General features: G+C 41.0%; 1 protein-coding gene across 5 annotated transcripts in view; it reads right to left on the bottom strand.

Moving 5' to 3' along the window:
• The window catches only part of JADE1 (jade family PHD finger 1), a 97,699-nt gene that overhangs the window by 53,893 nt on the left and 24,527 nt on the right, over window positions 1-19,279 (bottom strand). For 2 of the 5 annotated variants that reach the window (XM_039541453.1, XM_039541458.1), the window contains exon 1: window positions 6,276-6,308. The exons of 1 other annotated variant lie outside the window; for it this stretch is intronic. In XM_039541453.1, the coding sequence (XP_039397387.1) occupies window positions 6,276-6,303 (28 nt within the window). In that variant the 5' untranslated portion in view covers window positions 6,304-6,308. Of the gene's footprint in view, window positions 1-5,364; window positions 5,517-6,275; window positions 6,309-8,926; window positions 9,169-19,279 lie in introns of those variants that run through there. 2 more of the 5 variants (XM_039541454.1, XM_039541455.1) reach the window with 2 other exon arrangements.

Raw genomic sequence — 19,279 nt, 5'->3', positions numbered from 1 at the left:
CATACCCCAGATCTATGAGCTTCAGGACTAAGCCTACTCACGAGGATGAAATACACCTGTGCCCCAATTTACACCTCCTCCCAAGCCACAAACTCTACCTGCAATTTAAAGAAATATTAACAATACCAATGTAAAATTTTCTTACAGTGAACATATTTCCTATGACTCAAGTAAAGAGGGCACTGAGAGAAACAGTGAAAAAATAAAATACAAATATCTAAGCTGCATACCAATAGCCCTAGACATCCCTGTTGGCCCATCTCTGACGTTTTCACATTTGGTCCACAATTATTATATACACAAAAATTGCAAATACCATTTTATGTACATTGTGATGCTCAGGTGCCAATCAGACCCGATTCCAAGCACACATAGTACAACTACTATTTAGATTTCTTTCAGACAAGAAATGAGAATAATATTTCTGTCCAGCTTGGACTGAAATACTAGACAACCTCTGGTCAAGAGCAAGGAGACTAACCAAGAACTTTGTATAAGGTAGCAAATATAATTTCAGTCTTACAACCATTCTACTCCTGCTTTTCCCAAGTTCTTGCCTATCTATGAATGAGCATTTGGCCACAAAGTATTCAACCCCAGCACGATCCCAGCTATTGAAAAACCAAAGCAAAAATCTACTTGGCACTAATGGAATAAAGTCAGTAATCACTCTACAATATATGTTCCCTGTAAGACAAATTTGTCCTCAGTTATGCGAGTGTAAACAGCAGGAATTCCAGTGATAATAAAGTTACTCCAGATTTAGATTGGTGTTAATAAGAATAGAATTTGACTCAGAATAGTTGAATATTATATTTAAATTGTTGGTGCAGTTTACCTTTACAGTAACACAGAAATCTCATTTATTAAACCTCCAAAACAAAGTAATTCAGATTATAGTTCACATTTTGTCCTTATTTTTTGTGACCTGATACTGCATAAGTCTTAGAATATTGTTACACATCAAGCATGATAAATAAGCACAAAGGCCTGATCTATATGTCAGTCTAGAACTTCAGAACTATCCTAACTTTTGTATGTTTAAGTCAAACCTTTTGCATTCCTTTAACAATGTAGGTTGTGGCTTAATTTCCAGCGACATACTTTTAACATCAAAGATCAACCATCTTCCCTGGTAGTGAGACAGACCTACCAATACATAGTATGCCAATACCTATGTCTACTAATGGCTTTATTAGAGCTGCTCATTCACAAGTATGGTGTAGAAGGAAGTGGAGATTGGGGAGCCCTAAAAGCACAGTTTTACTGGAGGCAGCCATGACCCTGCTGCTCTTGCTCCTGGATCACAAGGGGTGTTGGGCCAATCAGTGTTGCTCTAAATGCTGCACACAGCAATGAGGGCATGTCTGGATGGCATGGAGGTCATGACCCTATGACTCTCCACCACGTACAAACTGACTATCCACATCAGGGCAGCACTGGGAGCTGGATGGCAGACACTATACTTGCACAGGGTGCAACAAGTACTGCTGCTTTCTCCTCTTCCTCAGAGCCCAGGAGGCATTATTCCCTGCCGAGACATACCACCACCTGTCACATCACTGGACTACTAAAGTTGCTCTGTTCTTCCTCTTTCACTGCACTGGCTCTACAAACTTTAATTCACTAGTTATGTACACTGCTTTGAAGATGTAAAGCATTGGGCAAGTGCTGAATACTATTCAGACCATTTAAAAATGAATATTATTTAATAGTCTGGGAGGCGACTTCTGAGCCATTAGTGTATATGACATAGTGACAATCCCTATTTAACAGAAATATTTGTAAAATATGATGCAAATAAATGACTGGTAATCAAATATACAATGTCCTACTTCAGAATTATCTCATACTTCCAAATCTTTGCAGGTGTCCGGTATAATATCCATTCCCAGTACACAACTGGCTAGGTGCAGTAAAGACATGGAATTTCTGGCCTGCCTCTGAGTGATCCATTGCCAGAGGCAAAATACTGGATCGGAACCTACAGTATCGCAAATCCTTTGTTCTGGGCTTTGCTTTTCTTAGTGCTGTAAGAGGCTAATTTAGAAAAGGAAAGAAGGGACATGAAGATTAAATTAAAGGCCAATATCACATTATTTCTTGTTACACTTGTTCATCCACACAGAAATCAGTAGGATTGCACAGACATAGAACTGAGGGCAAAATCTGACCCCCGTTTTTTTTTTCAAGTAGGCAATCTAGCTTCCTCAGAACAGAAGCCCGAACAATGTCACATAAACAATGGCACAAAATGTACACCCACTCTAAATAGAATTTTTCATGCTTCAATTGCCTGGTAACAAAACTCTATGAATTTTTTCTTTTTTGGTTGTTGAATCTGACCTGAAGTTCTTTCTAAGTGATGGAGTTCTTTCTAAGTAGGTTGGAGAAGAAGGTGTCATTTAAAAGTGGCAAACTGCTATTATTTTAATGACTAAACAGAAAGATTTTTATAATAATTATACAAAAATTAAATGTGCATCCTCAGGTCAAAGCTTTTATATATCATATTTCCCACCAGAGAATTTTTTAATGATTTTATGAACCTCTGCGTAAACAGAGTTTATAAGTCAAACTCTGACAGACCATTAACTATAACAGCGTTAATGTGTGTCACTATAATAAACTACACTGAACAGCTGCAGAGACAGTAAGGAAAGAAAGCAGAATTATGACAGATGTACACCCTGAACACAGACTCAAAAATTAGCTTTTCTTGAAAGTAACAGACTAATTGCAATGATACTGACTACACTAAGACCTAATTATCATCAGCACACAAGAGATCACTTCAAACACTTTTGTACAAATGGGAAGCAAAGAATAATCTAGTCTTAATCAACCGAATGGTGGATGAAGACATTAGTCTCCAATTACTATATCCCTTAAACAGCTTTTCTAATTCCCTTCACCAACAGATACCACCCAGAAAACATTGTGCTTTATATATTACAGACAGATATGTGAAAAGAGGTATAAACCCAAATCAAAACGAATATCCCAATAAAATCCATGCTGATACATTAGAACTCATCTTGAACAAGTTTAAAATACTCTGCTATCCCACTTTTTCATGCACACAAGAAATATAACTTGAGACAGCATTCTGTCTTTAAAGGGATATTGGGCATTTCTGCAGTACAAAGGCCACAGAGACTTGATATGTGGAGAACAAGCCCTCACAATCTTGCATGGGAAATATGTGGGCCAAATATGTTTTCCATCTGAATCTGGAGTATTTCCATTGACTTCAGTAGAGCTATTCAAAATCTACACCCGGATAAATTAAAGCAGAATTTGGCTCTATCAGGTCAATTATCATTGCTTTACCACTTGTGTACTCGTTTACACTGCAAAGTAAGTGCAATATGCTACCCTTCTGGTTTTGGTAGCATTTTACATTGCCTTTGCACTGGTGTAAATGACTACTCAGGGTATAGAGGAATGAGAAATTGGACCCTACCTATTAATTTAACCCACCCTTCATTCATTAGAGTTACTGACTGCTTCAATCTAGAGTGAGCTGTCAACTGGGCCAATTCTAGCAGGTAGCAGCAGTGTTAAGAGGTAGCACTGAGCATATGGAAAAAGCATTGGGCAGATGATTTTTTTTAATATAATATTTCTGTGATCTAGAAATGAAACAGGAGAAGCTAAAAGGGAAATTTGCAGCTATGAGGGAAAGTGTTTTTTATTATTTCATTGTAAACGTATGTATGAACCATAGCTTAAAAAAGGCAGTGGGGAGAAATCTGCCTCTGCAGGGAGAATCCTGTCACTAAAATGCACACCCCTTACTATCTGAACAGAATATTCCACTGAGTGTGAGAATCTCTAGAAACAGAATCATACCACACATATTTTAGTGTAATATTTATTAAGCTCTTAGGGCTTGCAAGCATGTTTATTTAAAAGAGAATGATAACTTGCAAAAGAGTTGAACCAAATCACAGTTAAACCTCTTTCTCTGGGAATGGGTGTGATACTAATCATCTATTATTTAAAATAAAAGTTAAACTTGAAAATAAAAGGAAAACAACTGTTGGTAAGTTGCTATTCGATTACCATAACTTCTAATGTAACAACTATCCAAAGGGCAGATATCTATGTTTAAAACTTTCATGTAGCTACATAAACTAGTCATTTGTGTCAAGGCATGGCCCATTATTATTTGATGAGTGATAGGTCTGAAAATCCACCATAGTCTCTGCTTGCTGGCATCAGATTAATTTTATTAGAATAAAAATCATTACTTAAAAGGAAAGGGCCTGCAGCGGAAAATTAATCATAGGTATGTTACTTTCCATAAGAAAGGCCATACTAGGTCAGACCAATGGTCCAGTATACTGTCTTCTGAGAGTGGCCAATGCCAGATGCTTCAGAGAGAATGAACAAAACTGGGCAATTATCAATTAATCCATCCTTATTCATGTCTCCTCATATGGAAGCTGTTTCAATCCCCTTAACCATTTTTGTTGTTCTTCTCTGTATCTCTACCATTTCCAATAAATCTCTTTTGAGAAGGGCTGACCAGAACATCACACAGTATTCAATGTGTGAGTGTACCACGGATTTATACAGTGGTATTACAATTTTTTCTGTTTTATTATCTATCCCTTTCCTAATGATTCCTAATGATTTTTGTGTGGTTTTGGCAGCTGCTGCACACTGATTGGATGTTTTCGGAAAGCTATCCATGACTCCAAGATCTTGAGTGTTACCACCCAATCATTTTGTATCTCTCATCAGAATTATTTTTTCCAGTATGCATTACTTTGCATTTATCAACAGTGAATTTCATCTGCAATTTTACAAGAGATAAGGTGGGTGAGGTAAAATCTTTTATTGGACCTTCTGTTGGTGAGAGATACAAGCATTCAAGCTACAAGAGCTGCATATAAATCTACCATTTTATTGTCCAGTCACTCAGTTTAGTGAAATCCCTTTGCAACTCTTTGCAGTTAGCTTTGAACTTAACTATCTTGAGTAATTTTGTATCATCTGCAAATTTTGACACCTCGCTATTCATCCCCCTTTTTCCAATTCATTAATGAATATGTTGAACAGCACAGGTCCAAGTACAAACCTTTGAGGGACCCCACTATTTACCTTTCTCTATTGTGAAAACTGACCATTAATATTCCCACTCTTTTTTGTTTCCTAGTTTTTAAACCAGATACTGATCCATGAGAAGACCTTCCCTCTTATCCCATGACTACTTAGTTTGCATAAGAACCTTTGGCGTAATGGTGTGTGACCTTGTCAGTATTTCTAAAAGTCCAGGTATATCAACTGGCTCACCCTTGTCCACATAATGCTTGTTCATATCCTCAAAAAAATCTAACAGATGAGAAATCATACCTCATCATTTACAAAAGCCGTGTTGACTCCTAACCAATATACTGTGTTCATCGATGTGTCTCATAATTCTATTCTTTACTATAATTTCAACCAATTTGCCTGGTACGGAAGTTAGGCTTACAGGACTGTAATTGCCAGGATCACTTCTGGAATCTTTAAAAAAAAAAAACAATACAGAGGCTGATTTAAGCAATAGATTACATCCCACAGTTAATAGTTCTGCAACTTCATATTCAAGTTTCTTCAGAACTCTTGGGTGGATACCATCTGCTCTGGTGAGTTATTACTGGTTTATCAATTTGTTCCCAAACCTCCTATACTGACACCTTAGTTCCCAAGAACAGAGCTCTTGAAAGTTAAATAATTGTCAAAAAATCATTTAGTAACGTTAATAATTTGCATATGTGATCAAAACAAATATTCACAGCTGGGATAGTGGACTGCAAATCTAGAGCTGCCTTGGTTACATGAAGGCTTCCTTATTTGGGAGGCTCATTTTAAGGCCATGTTTAAAGTCTGCTTTTCTGGTAATGAAGCAATTCTGCTGCATGTTTTCTTAAAACACCACCCTTTATTTTTGTCAGCGCTTACTGGTTCAAATATACGTTCCCACCCGGAGCTCCTAGCATGCTGGGGCGGCAGCTGCTAAGAGGTAGAGTCATGCCTCCTAAACCCACCCAGCTTTCCCGATCCACACAACACAGAGCTCATTTATCGCCAGCCAATACCGGTGCCGTGGGCTCGCAGCGCCGCCGTGGAGGCTGCTCGTACTGTGAGGTCCGGACGGAGGCATCAGACACAAACAAAGACTGGGAAGGGAGGTGGAAAAGCCGGGAAGAAAGTATTACAACCCACCCCCCTCCCAGCAGCGCGGCTGTCGCCGGACTAAACCCTTCTAGCGATTATAGCACCTTCGTGTACAGCAGGCAAAAATCCCATATCATCTGCACCTCCCCTGTTTGTCTCCATATGAAACTGACCAGATCTCCCCCGCCTCTTCTTGTCCCTCTCCCTCTGCTCCTCCCCTGCCACCAGATGCACCAATCCGCTCAGCCTCAGCTGCAAATCAAACTTGATGCCCCCTGCTCACCTCCCTGTTTCCCAAATCCATATCATTGCTACGGCCATGCAACCCTCCCCATCTCCACCCCCCGCTCTCCATGTTGCAATGTCTGGGGAGGGGGGAGGGGGGGCGGTTTAGACTAGGATTGACTCGCAGCAGCACTGAGACTTGAGCTCGTTTTCTGTCGGTCTCTCCTCCCACTGCCAGACAGTTCTGGAAACTGTGTATCACCTCTTGTCATAGGAAACCAGCCACCAGGCGGTGCAAACAAATACACACAACCCTCCCCAAAATAATAAAATCCGCACCATAAACTGCTAATGAATACCGAAGGGAAAAAAATCAAGATCCAAAGCCTGAAAATCTGCAAAATCTGAGCATGCAACGAATGGAGTCCAGGGATACGAGGAGTAGCAGCAGGGCGGCTTTGTCTAATTTCAGCAACTGGAATAATCGCCTGCGCTGCACTCTGGGGACGTCAAGGATGGCCCGTTAGATCGAAATGATGCGGTTATTTGAAAACACCATAACCTACATCCATTTTCCTTGTCAAGGCCTTGGTAAAGGAAGAGGGGGAGCTATTAAGAGCCAAAGTCTTCCCTTACACCTGAAAAATCTTACAGACATTTTGCACCACCTCTTGATTTCATTAGTATATCCTTATAACTACATATGCATTCCAATATCATCTGGGAGATTTAAGAGCTTCATCGGCAATAGCCATTGCAATTCACTGTATTTATTATGATTATACTAACGATTATGAATTGTACTATTTATTGTAATGCATAATTGTCCCCATCACCGTACTACTGGGGAAATTAATGTGCCACCCCAATGATTAATTCTACAGTGCACATAATAGGATCGGGGTTATTAAAGTGCCACCCCCACTAAACGCAAGCGGCATCCCTGTCTGAATGCGACTGCATGGGGTAGTTGTGGGCCGAATCTAGCCCCCGATCTCTCCCTGAATGAACGAAAATGGCTTGCAGAAGTTTATATCAACTACCCGCACGTGTTTGCTTATGCAGTGGAACCCCGCGTGGATTTGAACTCGCCAGCCTCCCGCGGGAGTGGGGTGGTGGAACTGGGAAGGATCGCATTGAACGGAGAGATTCAGAAGCCTCTTGGCCGCTCTTACTGCCGCCGTGCACCTGCTTGCAGTGGCCCCAACCCCCTCCCAGACCCAGCACAGATGAGGCAAGCCCCGCCTCCTTCCCGCCGGGGGAGGCTAGCGGGGTGTCGAATCGCTGCAGCAAACGAGACCGTTCCGAGGGGATTGAATCTCGGGTCAGCATTCCAGCCCCTGCCCGCAGCCATCATTCAGCAGCAGCAGCAGCGCTGGGCACCGAGAGACTCTGCTGCCACCCAGCAGAGCCCGAGCAGCCAAACCACCATCCCCACCTCCTCCCTACTCAGACACACACACACACCCCTTCCCTCCATACACTCACACTCTCCCAACACGTGCACTCAAGGCTGCTACAACTTGCTCTCCACCAGGAGCTACTGTACACTCGGACTCGGCTGAAAATAAATGGATGTGGCAATATGCTAAACCCCTACACCTCCTCCACAAATGCCCATTAGTGCCTACAATCACAATCGCAATAAGTTCACGACTAATTGGCCAACGCTCTCCTACTCCAAAAGGAAACTTCTGCCTAATTTCACCGGCTTTTATACTTTCCAAGCATTTTTTAAAACTACTGCAAGTAAAATCCAAACACGATTTGGGTAATTGTAAAGCTGCCTGCACACAAACTAACACCCTCGCCGCCCTTGAATTGATGCAATGGATATTTTGGACATGTGGGTGACACAGTGACAGATACTGGCCATGGCCACCCCTCCCCCGTCTATAGGTCTACATCTAAAAGGACCTGCGCTCTGCCATTGCCATCTGTCTACCAAGTTGATACAATGCTTTTTACTTTTCGACCAGGCTGATGCAGCATTGATTAATTCAGGATACTCCCCTTTCCACTCTCATTAAAAAAAAATCTACAGCAAAGTCAAATACATACAAAATAAAAAACCTAAGTGCAGAACTGTGTTAATTTAGCTGGTGCACCCTGAAAGCTGCAAGAGCCTTATTTGCCATTGCAAAGTCTGCAGCAAAATGAAAACCAGCTAGCGCAACACTTCCCTACATCACATCGTTTCTCAAAGCTGCAAAATAATCATCTATTTCCTCCTCCCACCGCTCCCCCCCCCCCAGCAATGCACAAGTTGCTTGTGGGATAGTGAAGCTGCAACTCAACTGCCTCCCCTCGCTCCATATCAAGAAGCAAATCTTTTGGCGCCATATTAATGACGTACTATATTATTTCCACTAGGCAGCGACCTTCGGCATTAAATTGCTCTCTAGCTGCTTCTGGAGAACTCCAAAGCAAAGCAACAAAACCCCATCAAATATGGCTGTGCTGGCTGCTCCCCCGGCTCACTCTGCGGCGGCGGCGGCGAGGAGGAGAGTCAGAAGCTGGACACAGTTACCTGCTGCTGCTGCTGCCGCGATGGTTGCCAGTGAGGTTGGAGTTTCTCTGCGCGAAGGGGTCTGTGCTGCCTCATGAGTTCAGACAAGCACTGGAGAGTGGGAGCAGATTGTGGCTCCCTTCACACACACACATACACTCACACACACACACACACTGACTGACGTTTTTACTTGTTATGGAGGAAGGACTCTGTGAATCAAACTCATTTCTGGGTCACTGCTGCCACAGGGGGGAGCTACTTTAATCCCCTGCCAAAACTAGAAGGAGAGAGAGAGAGAGAACAGAGAGGGGGAAAACAGGGTGGGGAAGAGGAGAGACTACAACACTTAGGAACTGTCTGATTTAACTCTTCACAGCCCTCACTGGAGAGGTCGGGCTCCATTTACAATCGCAGGGAGGCGCCTTCATTTCTGAATGGATTTTACTGAAGTATCTCCCTCTTGTGATGAAGAATATTTTGCACTGAGACGTTTCCAGTCGAACTCACCCGTTGCTTGAAGTCTTACTCATTCAAAATTGTTACTCACTGCTTGAGAGCAGCCCTGTATTCCACTCCTACTGTCATATATATTAAAAGCAATAGATTTGCATCTGGAAATTATTTATACATGTTTGCACAAGGTATTGCTACTGTTATTTTTAATATGTACCAATGAACACTTTTTTCCAAATATCTCAAAATATTTCACAACTTAATTTATTAATGCCTCACACCATCCCAGCTCCATGGCCAGGGCTCTGTTTTTTAAAGGGAAACTGAGGCACAGAGAGATTAAATAACTTGCCCACGTTCATACAATAAGTATTAGTCACAGCAAGGATTAGAACTGACTTCTGATTCTCAGTTCCCCACTCTAACCCTTCTGCTTCTCAAACTTTGCCATAGGAGACTTGGGAGAGATGGGTGAAAATTAGGCCAAAATGTCTTGAAGCTCAAATTTAGTTCTTTTAAAATACAATTTAGAAAACATGTATTATGAATCAGTATCAAATTATTTTCATTATGAAAAGTTTTCATTATGAAAAGAGGGCATTTAAATACAGAACTGAGAATAATTTTCAGTATAAAATGCTTTTCCTGAGTCCGTTAATTCATTTTCCCTGGGAAAACAGTGGAATCTTTTCATTTAGACAGAGTTCCTGGGTATAGCCCGGAAAGAATAATAATATAGAGAACAGGTATTATAACAGGGATCAGCAACCTTTCAGAAGGGGTGTGCCAAGTCTTCATTTATTCACTCTAATTTAAGGTTTTGCGTGCCAGTACTACATTTTAATGTTTTTAGAAGGTCTCTTTCTAGAAGTCTATAATATATAACTAAACTATTGTTGTATGTAAAGTAAATAAGGTTTTTAAAATGTTAAGGAGGTTCATTTAAAATTAAATAAAAATGCAGAGCCCCCCGGACTGGTGGCCAGGATCCGGGCAGTGTGAGTGTCACTGAAAATCAGCTTGTGTGCCGCCTTCGGCACACGTGCCATAGGTTGCCTACCCCTGTATTATAATCTCAAATATAGAAATAAAGCTGTCTGTGGAAAATAATTCCAAAGACAGTAAATACATTATTACACATTAATGCAGCTCCCCAGGGCAGTACTTTTACCCTGTGTGCCAGAAAGTCACACCTTAGTTCAGCAAAGGAATTGCTCTGCTATTCATCAACAATTTATCCAGGCACATCATACATCTACCCACCCATCCACCTGCAGAACTGGACTCATTGTTACACTTTCTGAAATATACAAAACAGAACTGCAAAAATATCCTCTTTTTTGTTAATATGTTTTCACTGTGAAAACAAAACAAATAAAAATTTTATTTGTATATTTATTTCCTCCCCAGAAAAGCAGCATTAGCAGTCTTCAGGTTTGGGAGACTAGAATGGGGCTCTCTTCCCCCAGCTTTTTATTTACATGTGTTGTTTAGCTTTATTCACATACCATTGTAAATCTATTATCTAACTTTATTATCCCAGGACCTTAAGTTCCAATTCTGCCAACATTTACTCAGGAGAATAATGTCATAACTGCATCAGTATCCCATTGATATAATGTAGGCTACCTGCGTGCATAAGAAGTTACTCTCCTGAGTGTTTTCCAGGATCAGTGCCTGGAAACACTCATGTGGCACCCTCACACAAGGGTGATTGCCTGTAGGAAATGTACTTTCCTGTTTGATAAACTCTTCCCCCATTACCCCATCAACCACTCTTTCTGCCCCAAAACAAACACACAAACAGAAACCATACAACATAGCTTTTCATAACCCAATAAGAAAGAACTCATTAAGTTCACTAGGGACTTTGTTACTACCAATCTATATTATATGAAAGATGCTCAGATACTATGGTGATGGGCAGTAGTATAAAACCCTACGATTGATCAATCAATAGACAAACTATAACAACATTATTTTAAAATCACTTAATTCTATCATAACTTTCAGCCACCAGTTCCCATCTTCCTGACCCCTTTCAAAAAAGGAGTGGAAAATTTGACTTTGTGATAACTCTGAGCAAGTATTCTCCCTTCTGTTGATGAAGACTAGAACCATCCTGCCTCATTCTCCTTGGATTTCTGGTTGCTTTTTCCCCTCTTTCTTAGTTCATTGCCTTTTTATGTTAAACAAAAATATAACAATGAATGTCTAAATTCTGACTTGCATATTAGGAGTCATTAGCACTTACCCTGGTGTTGTACAAGCTCATATGTCTAGGAACAAAGAGTGTAGGCAGTGCTTACAGGATCATGGACTGTATCCTGGAAAGCAGTGACTGAAAAGAACTTAGAAGTCATTGTAGAAACCCAACTGAACATGAGCTCCCAGTAACACAATCCTTGGATATATAAACAGGGGAATAGTAAGTAGAAATATATAGCATTGGTGAGACAGTACTAGTGTCCACACTTTAATAAGTATGTTGAAAAATTAGAGAAAGATTTTTAAGAAGTTACAAGCATGACTTGTGGTGTGGAAAGCACATTACAGTGATGGATTTAGGACTTGTTTATATACAAGCTGTACCACTTCAACTATACCAGTGTAAAGGTGTTTTATAACCCAGTACAGCTACTCTCCTACGGGAAGGTAAATAAGCTATGCCAGTGTAAGCCACACTTGGGGTTGTACCAGTGTAACTATTTTTGGTAAAAAAAAAAAATAATAAAAAAAAAATCACACCCTAGCCAAAATAATTACGCTGCTACAAAATCTACTTAACTTATCAAAGAGAAGTTAAGAAGTGACAAAATAAGAGACAGATCTAATAGAGCCCTCTATTATCTTTTACCCCACTCTTGAGCAGCTCTCCAGGTTATAGGTAAAATCCTACTCCTACTGAAGTCAATAGCAACGTTGTCATTGACTTCAGTGGGAACAGGATTTCACCCTCTCTCTTTTATAGGACATATCCCCAATCAGGAGATTACTTAATATCTTGTTTTAATAAAATTTCTCAGGCACCACAATACTCAAGGCCTCTCTCTTCCTTCTGTGAAATAATAATGTATCATTACTATGATTTATTTCTATCCAAGTAGTACCCAGAGAATACAGTTAACATGGGGGCTCCATTTTGCTAGGCTCTATACAAACAAGTAAGAAGACATGGCCCCTGCCCCCAAACTGCACATCGAGTGTATTCAATACTTATTAAAATTGCATCTAAACTATTCAAATCTATGAGTATTTTATATAGTTGCTTCATTCATACCACATACTGTTGTTTCTGAGCTGAAACAAGGCCAGGAGGAAGAAATATGGCTTTCCACTATATCTCTGTTACAATTTTAAGGGGAGATGTAATGCTGCAGCAGCATCTGCTAAAACCTTTTCACTGTCTATTCTTCCTATTGCGTTTCATTCTTTATTTGATAACACCAGTTACTCCTTTTATGCTTGACATCCTTCATGTTAGTCCCTGCAGAAATCTTGTCCTATGAAAGTGAAAGCAGAGCTAATGAACTTGAGTTCCCCCCACCACTGTTTAACTCAGTCACAGTACCACTTACAACTCTAATCTATCCTTTTGCTCTTTTAGCCCCAATTTATAAAGACCAATTCCCCCTTCCCATTCCTTTCTCACTAAGATTAGAAACCTGAAGGCAAGAACAAAATGCTGACCCAGCATCTGAGCTTCAGGAGTAAGAATTCCAGCAGAGCTCTTGCATCTGCTGTGTAAGAGATGGGATATGTATAGGGTATATAGGTAAGATACACAATTGGGCCAAAGCCTGTTTGCCTAACATGAACAGTCCTTTTGACTTCAATTCAACTACTACATAAGCACGATGAATAAGATTTTGCCATATATAGATATAAATATATTGTACTTATAAACTGTATATTGTTATATTTTAGTACTTCTAAATATGGCAAAGCACAACATTTTCTCATCTGTTCTCTTGTCCTGCACCAAGAAAGAGAGCAGAGCTTCCTTACCGCCTCTCATGCAACTGTCACAAATACTTCTGCAAATGGGTAGTAAATCTCCTGCTGCAGTATTTGTTTCCCTGGCACCCATGGAAGAATTCTGGATGATTCAGCTAGAATTTGTTCTGGATCTCCTTCAGCCATGTGGCTCCTTCACACACTCCTAAAATATGTATGGACCTTAAAGGCACCATCTAGCCATAATTCTGTCTAATTCTATATATCTGTCTGGTTTCTTTTACTGAACACAGTGTGGTATCTGAACATCTCACAAAATTATAAAGAGTGCACATATGGTTCCCTCTCTTCTCCTCTGTCCCTGTGTTTAGGGACTCAATATCAGGCAAGGGGTGGGATGTTGTCGTGAGAAGACTGGATTGAAGAAGTGGGGTTTTGCATTTTGCTCTGCAGCTGAGGTCTTCTGAGAGTGAGTCCCAGATTCATGGGTCAATCTCAGAGAAAGCTCTTTCTGTTGCACTCAGGAGTCTCATTCTTGTGGTTAACAGTTCCTTTATTCTAATGGAATGTAGCTGTCATGGGAGTAGGGTGACCACCTGTCCCAAATTGGGCAGGACCAGGGGCGGCTCTAGCCATTTCGTTGCCCCAAGCACGGTGGCACGCAGCGTGGGGCGCTCTGCCGGTCGCCAGTCCCGTGGCTCCAGTGGACCTCCCGCCGGCTTGCCTGCGGATGCTCCACCGAAACCGCGGGACCAGCGGACCCTCCGCAGGCACGCTTGCGGGAGGTCCACCAGAGCCGCCTGCCGCCCTCCCGGCGACCAGCAGAGCGCCCCCCGTGGCATGCCGCCCCAAGCACGCGCTTGGTGTGCTGGGGCCTGGAGCCGCCCCTGGGCAGGACAGTCCTGAAATGCAGCATTCAAGTCCCCGTCGCAAGCTAAATGACTCCAGAACAGCATTTGTCCCAGATTCCCTGGTGCGCCACTCGAGGCTCAGGGGCAGTGCCAGCCTCTTTCCAGTGGAGCAGGGCTGAAGTGGGTGCTTCGGGGGAGTGGGGACACAGGCCGGGGGCTGCTCTCTGGCACCCCAGCACCTTGCCCATGGCAGCTGGAGGATCTGGGGCTTCCCACAGAGGCCCAGGCTTCCTTGGCGGCTCTTATCACAGCCCAGCTCCAACTTCCAGCCTGGCCAAGGGGCAAGGCCTTGTGGGGAATGAGGAGCAGCAGGGGGCGGGGGATCAGAGGAAGAGATGGGGCAAGAGATAGGGCCACAGGGGAGCCTCCTGCATGTGCCCCCGCTTTTGCTTTTTGAAAAGGTGGTCACCCTAAATGGGAGGTCATTATCTCATTATCTCAGCGCATGACAGAGAATAGAAAACTGAGGTAGTTTGCTCTCAGTGGCCTATACTGTGGAGCAGACACATGTATCATGACAGCCCTGTGAGGTAGGGATTATAATATTAATCTTACATACTGGTAAGTAGGGTCATATAGAAGTGAAGTCACTTGCACAAGTCACACAGTAAATCATAGAATCATACAATATCAGGGTTGGAAGGGACCTGAGGAGGTCATCTAGTCCAACCCCCTGCTCAAAGCAGGACCAATCCCCAGACAGATTTTTGCCCCAGATTCCTAAACGGCCCCCTCCAGGATTGAACTCATAACCCTGGGTTTAGGAGGCCAATGCTCAAACCACTGAGCTATTGGTAAAACCAGAAGTCATGCCTATCAGTCCAGAGCTCTAACCACTCAACTACACTCCCTCTCTTATGCAGTTATATACTACAATTTATGCCTCTATGGCACCTTTCATGCAAACGTATTAAGCTGCTTTTACAAATAAAATTTAGTCTCTAAGGAAAATGGATATATATTCATCTTAATTTTAAGTTGACAGGGAAAAGGCGAGGCAAATATCCAAAGGTAATGAATTCCAAAATCTAGAATCACAGCTACTAAAAACACAAATTGCCAAATGATTTCAATTTAAAAGTAGGAGCTGACAGGAAACAAGCAGAACAAGAACCTCAAGGGAGCTACTAAGCAGGGAGCTAAATTGTAGGTCTCTGAGGTAGGCAGGATGAAATTGATGCATCACCTTTAAAGTCGACAATAGGCTTTTGTACATGATGAAAGATTTGACTGGCAAGTAAGGCAGTGCCCCAAGCATAGGTAGGATGGGCTAAGAGAACCTCACACAAACGAGAATTCTTCAGCCACAAGATTCAGTCCTAGTCAAAGTAAATACATGCTCTTATCTGGAAGCTCATCAAGCAACACATTAAGCTATCTAATCTAGCTTAACTTCAACTGCAGTATTAAACTGTGTTCGTGCAGATGGCAATCTTGCAGTGAAAGATATGTGTAACAACAAGATCAACATAATGGTTCAAAAGAATCTAAAGCCATTCTTCCAATTGTAGATGGCAGCAAAAATGGGTTATGATAACCTTGCTAAATATAGTACAGTGGCGGTACCAATCAGAGAGGAAGGAATCGAGTCAATAAAAATCCAGTGTTGAAGTCATTTAACTTTTACAAGTCTATCAATTTCAACTTGGGATGTTTAAGACTAAGAGTTAGAAAGATCAAACTGAAGAAGTAAGACTGGCTGCTAGGCTGCTCCAGCAATTTTGGGAATTTTTCTGGAAAGAGCAGAAACCTTGGAAGGAGCATCCCACTAAGTTCCACTTGGTGTTTTATAGAACTGTCCTTGAGCTAGTTCTACTTGTGATCTCTCCTTACAGCCTCTTCCAAATCCCATGATTCACTCAAAGTTCAGTAAAGTTTAAGCTGAGGCCAGACCACGAAAAGTGATGTCTCCGACAGTGTCTAAAAGATCACAAGTCTTTCATTTTGAGTTAGAAAATTATAGGGAGTTCATGCTATTAAAGCTGAGTAAATAGAGAAAAGAACTTAAGTTAAGCAAGTGCTTCAGGAAGGAGCTTCCAAAGTGTGGGGTTTCCCAATGGGGCTGAGTCCAGCTGTCCTTTCTGCACTTGTGCCAGCACTGCCCATGTCACAGAAAGGTGCACAGGAAATAATCTGCATTAGCCAAATAGTACAGATGTGGTAAGAGTCCTGAGTATACAGACCCACAGCCAATTCTTACTGTGTGTTACCACAACTCCAGCAAGGATTGTGCATGACAGGTAAAGTCCACTCATGATACTAGTGATAAATAACACTTGAAACCAGATGATGACAATTGGAAAAAAGATACAGTACATAACATCACAGGGGAACAATTAGGCAGTAAATAGAGAGAAGAACAAAGGAGAAATTTCACTCACAAAAGAAATATTCCCACTTCAGCTTGTATATCATCAGCTATCAATACTCTAATCCTCTCGTGGGGCTGTTAATGATTCATTAATAAAGGGGGGAAATCTGCCTGAATATTCAAAAGGTCCTCTCTTGCTCCCATAGAAAACAATAACAAACTCCCATTAACTTCAATAAGTCTACAGTTTAGCAGCTGTTCTAGATCAAATATTCATAAATTCCAGCTCCCCTTATCCAGATGCTAGGTAACTGGGGTCAGAAGAAGCTCTCTCTTTACAGAGGAGTAAGTGTTGGTGTATAAACAAACAATAGCTGTCTGCTACACAATTATTTTCAATTGTTGACTGTTTACACAAAGCAGAAATAGCTGAGGAAACAAATCTCGAGCTCCAAATAATGCAACAAGAACATTGGTTCGCTCTAGAACATGCAAATTATCAGATTAAGATGTTTTAATCAGCCTCATAAAAAGTAAAAGGGTAATCAAACTGTCCTATGAACTTAAATCTTGCTATTTAGTAAGGCATTCAGAGGGTTATCATTTCAGCCAGGCCTCTACCTAGCCTGAACTCATGCTCCCACAAAATCATGTTCATATACTTATGCCTACACTTTGCTAATAGTCCTAACACACACATGCACTCTTTAAGTAGTGTAACACCTGCACCTGTACAAATGTCTGATTAAAACAAACTGGCTCCAGTTTTGTGGGTGCGAGTTCTAACACTTGTGCTTAGGTGTTGGACTGTTTAAGAGATAAGGACAAGTATCAGCATATGTAATATAGTCACCAATCCATTCCATTGCTTAATCCGCCCAGGACTAAGGCCAAATACTGCAAAAATTTACGTCCACATTTAACTCCAAGATTGGGACCTTACACAGTCCCTGTGTGGTAAACACCATGAAGCAGAAGTTGTCTTCTCAATCTGCAAGCCAGTGAGCCCAGGAACTACAGGTTGTGTGTGCGCCCAGCAGCTCAAGAATAAATCACCTTTGTGTTTGCAATGCCTGTTGTCCTGTCCTTTCTCTTTTCTTGCAGATATTTGGTCCTGCAAAGTGCAGGCAAAAGTATATGTGTGTGTAAAAGTTTGTACTAGCAGAAGTGAAATCCAAAGCATGAAAATTCAGCCCTCAAAAAAAGAAAAGTAAAATGCTATTAAAAAGAAGCTTAATTAGACTGTGTAACTGAACACAACCATTTGACATTACAATTCAGGTCAATGGTATTTTACTAACATTTTGCCAAGTCCTGAAGACTGTATTCAGTTCTTTCTCAGGCAAAAATCCAGTGTGACTGAGGTCTGAATGAGAATTTTAGGATTTGACCCAATGGTAATTACCAGAATAATTAGCCATATATGTCAAATATGTGATGTATTGTTGATGTTTGGAATAATACAGTATGTGGTTTTGAATGTTTTTTGTCCTTTATGAAGAAGATAATACATATTTTAAAAGAAAGATGCTTAAGGATTTTCATGCAACAGCAAATAAAAAATAATCAACTAATAATGTCCACTTATATAGCACTTTTCATCTGAATATCTTAAATCAATTTACAGACATTAAGTAAGCGTGCCTTCCAATATCCTTGTCAGATTGGAGACTAGCATTCTACCCATTTCACAAATGGAGAAATTGAGGCACCAATAGTAAGGGATTTAATAAGGCAAAGATGAGACCCCAGATACCTTAACTCCCAGTCCTAATCTCTAGCCACAAAATTGCATACCCTTTTCCTTCTATGCTATTAAAACAACAGCAACAACAAACTATGCATGCAGTTACCAAACTGTTGTTAACAATATAATTCTGTACTGCATGTCTAAAATGGAATCTGTGTTGCAGGTTCAGGAAAATGAGAGCCTTTCATAAACCGATGGTCACCTGCACTCAGGCAGACCTTGGGATGGTTTCTTCAAATGTTTCACTTAAGAAAGTATTACAGTGAGAGTTTCAGAGGTGACATGGTCTTTGCATTTAAATCTATTCAAAGGAAGAAACTCAAACAGCTGCCTGGTAAATTCTCAGTGCAGATGAAGGAAATGTTCAAGATGTAGATGGCCTTGGAGTCATTTAATACCATTCATAACAGTAATTCTGAAATTATATCACAAAAACATCAAACAAAGGAGCTGATTACTTATTAGAAGGTGCATCTTCTCTGCCGTTATTCCAAACCCAGGACTTCAAAAGATATGTTTAATAACGTACATAAGGAATGATGAAGACTTGGAAATTAAATTGTTACTCTGGCTCCTGTGAACTTTGATTCAAGTAAGCAAAAAAATGAAAAATCTGCTCTGCTTGTGCTGACAGATTTTGGCACTGGGTAAACATCTGTTTCTTCAGCTGAAATGCCTAAAGCCTCACAATTACAAAAGTACCTACCTTTTGCTTCCTATGGTGAACGTCTTTAAACCCTGGATATTTTCCATCTGAAGTAGTTACATTTTCTGGGGTATCTGAGGCAGGCCCTATTCTAAGTGTAGGAGATATTACAAGTGCCACAATAAAGGTGAGAACTGGTGTATGGTAACTGATTTTTAAATGTGCCAACTATATTGGTATTTAGTACCAGAGGGGTAGCCGTGTTAGTCTGGATCTGTAAAAAGCGACAAAGAGTCCTGTGGCACCTTATAGACTAACAGACTTATTGGAGCATAAGCTTTCA

This window comes from Mauremys reevesii, linkage group 5, assembly GCF_016161935.1.
Source record: "Mauremys reevesii isolate NIE-2019 linkage group 5, ASM1616193v1, whole genome shotgun sequence".
Classification (NCBI taxonomy): domain Eukaryota; kingdom Metazoa; phylum Chordata; order Testudines; family Geoemydidae; genus Mauremys; species Mauremys reevesii.
This window is presented reverse-complemented; position numbering and strand designations above follow the sequence as displayed.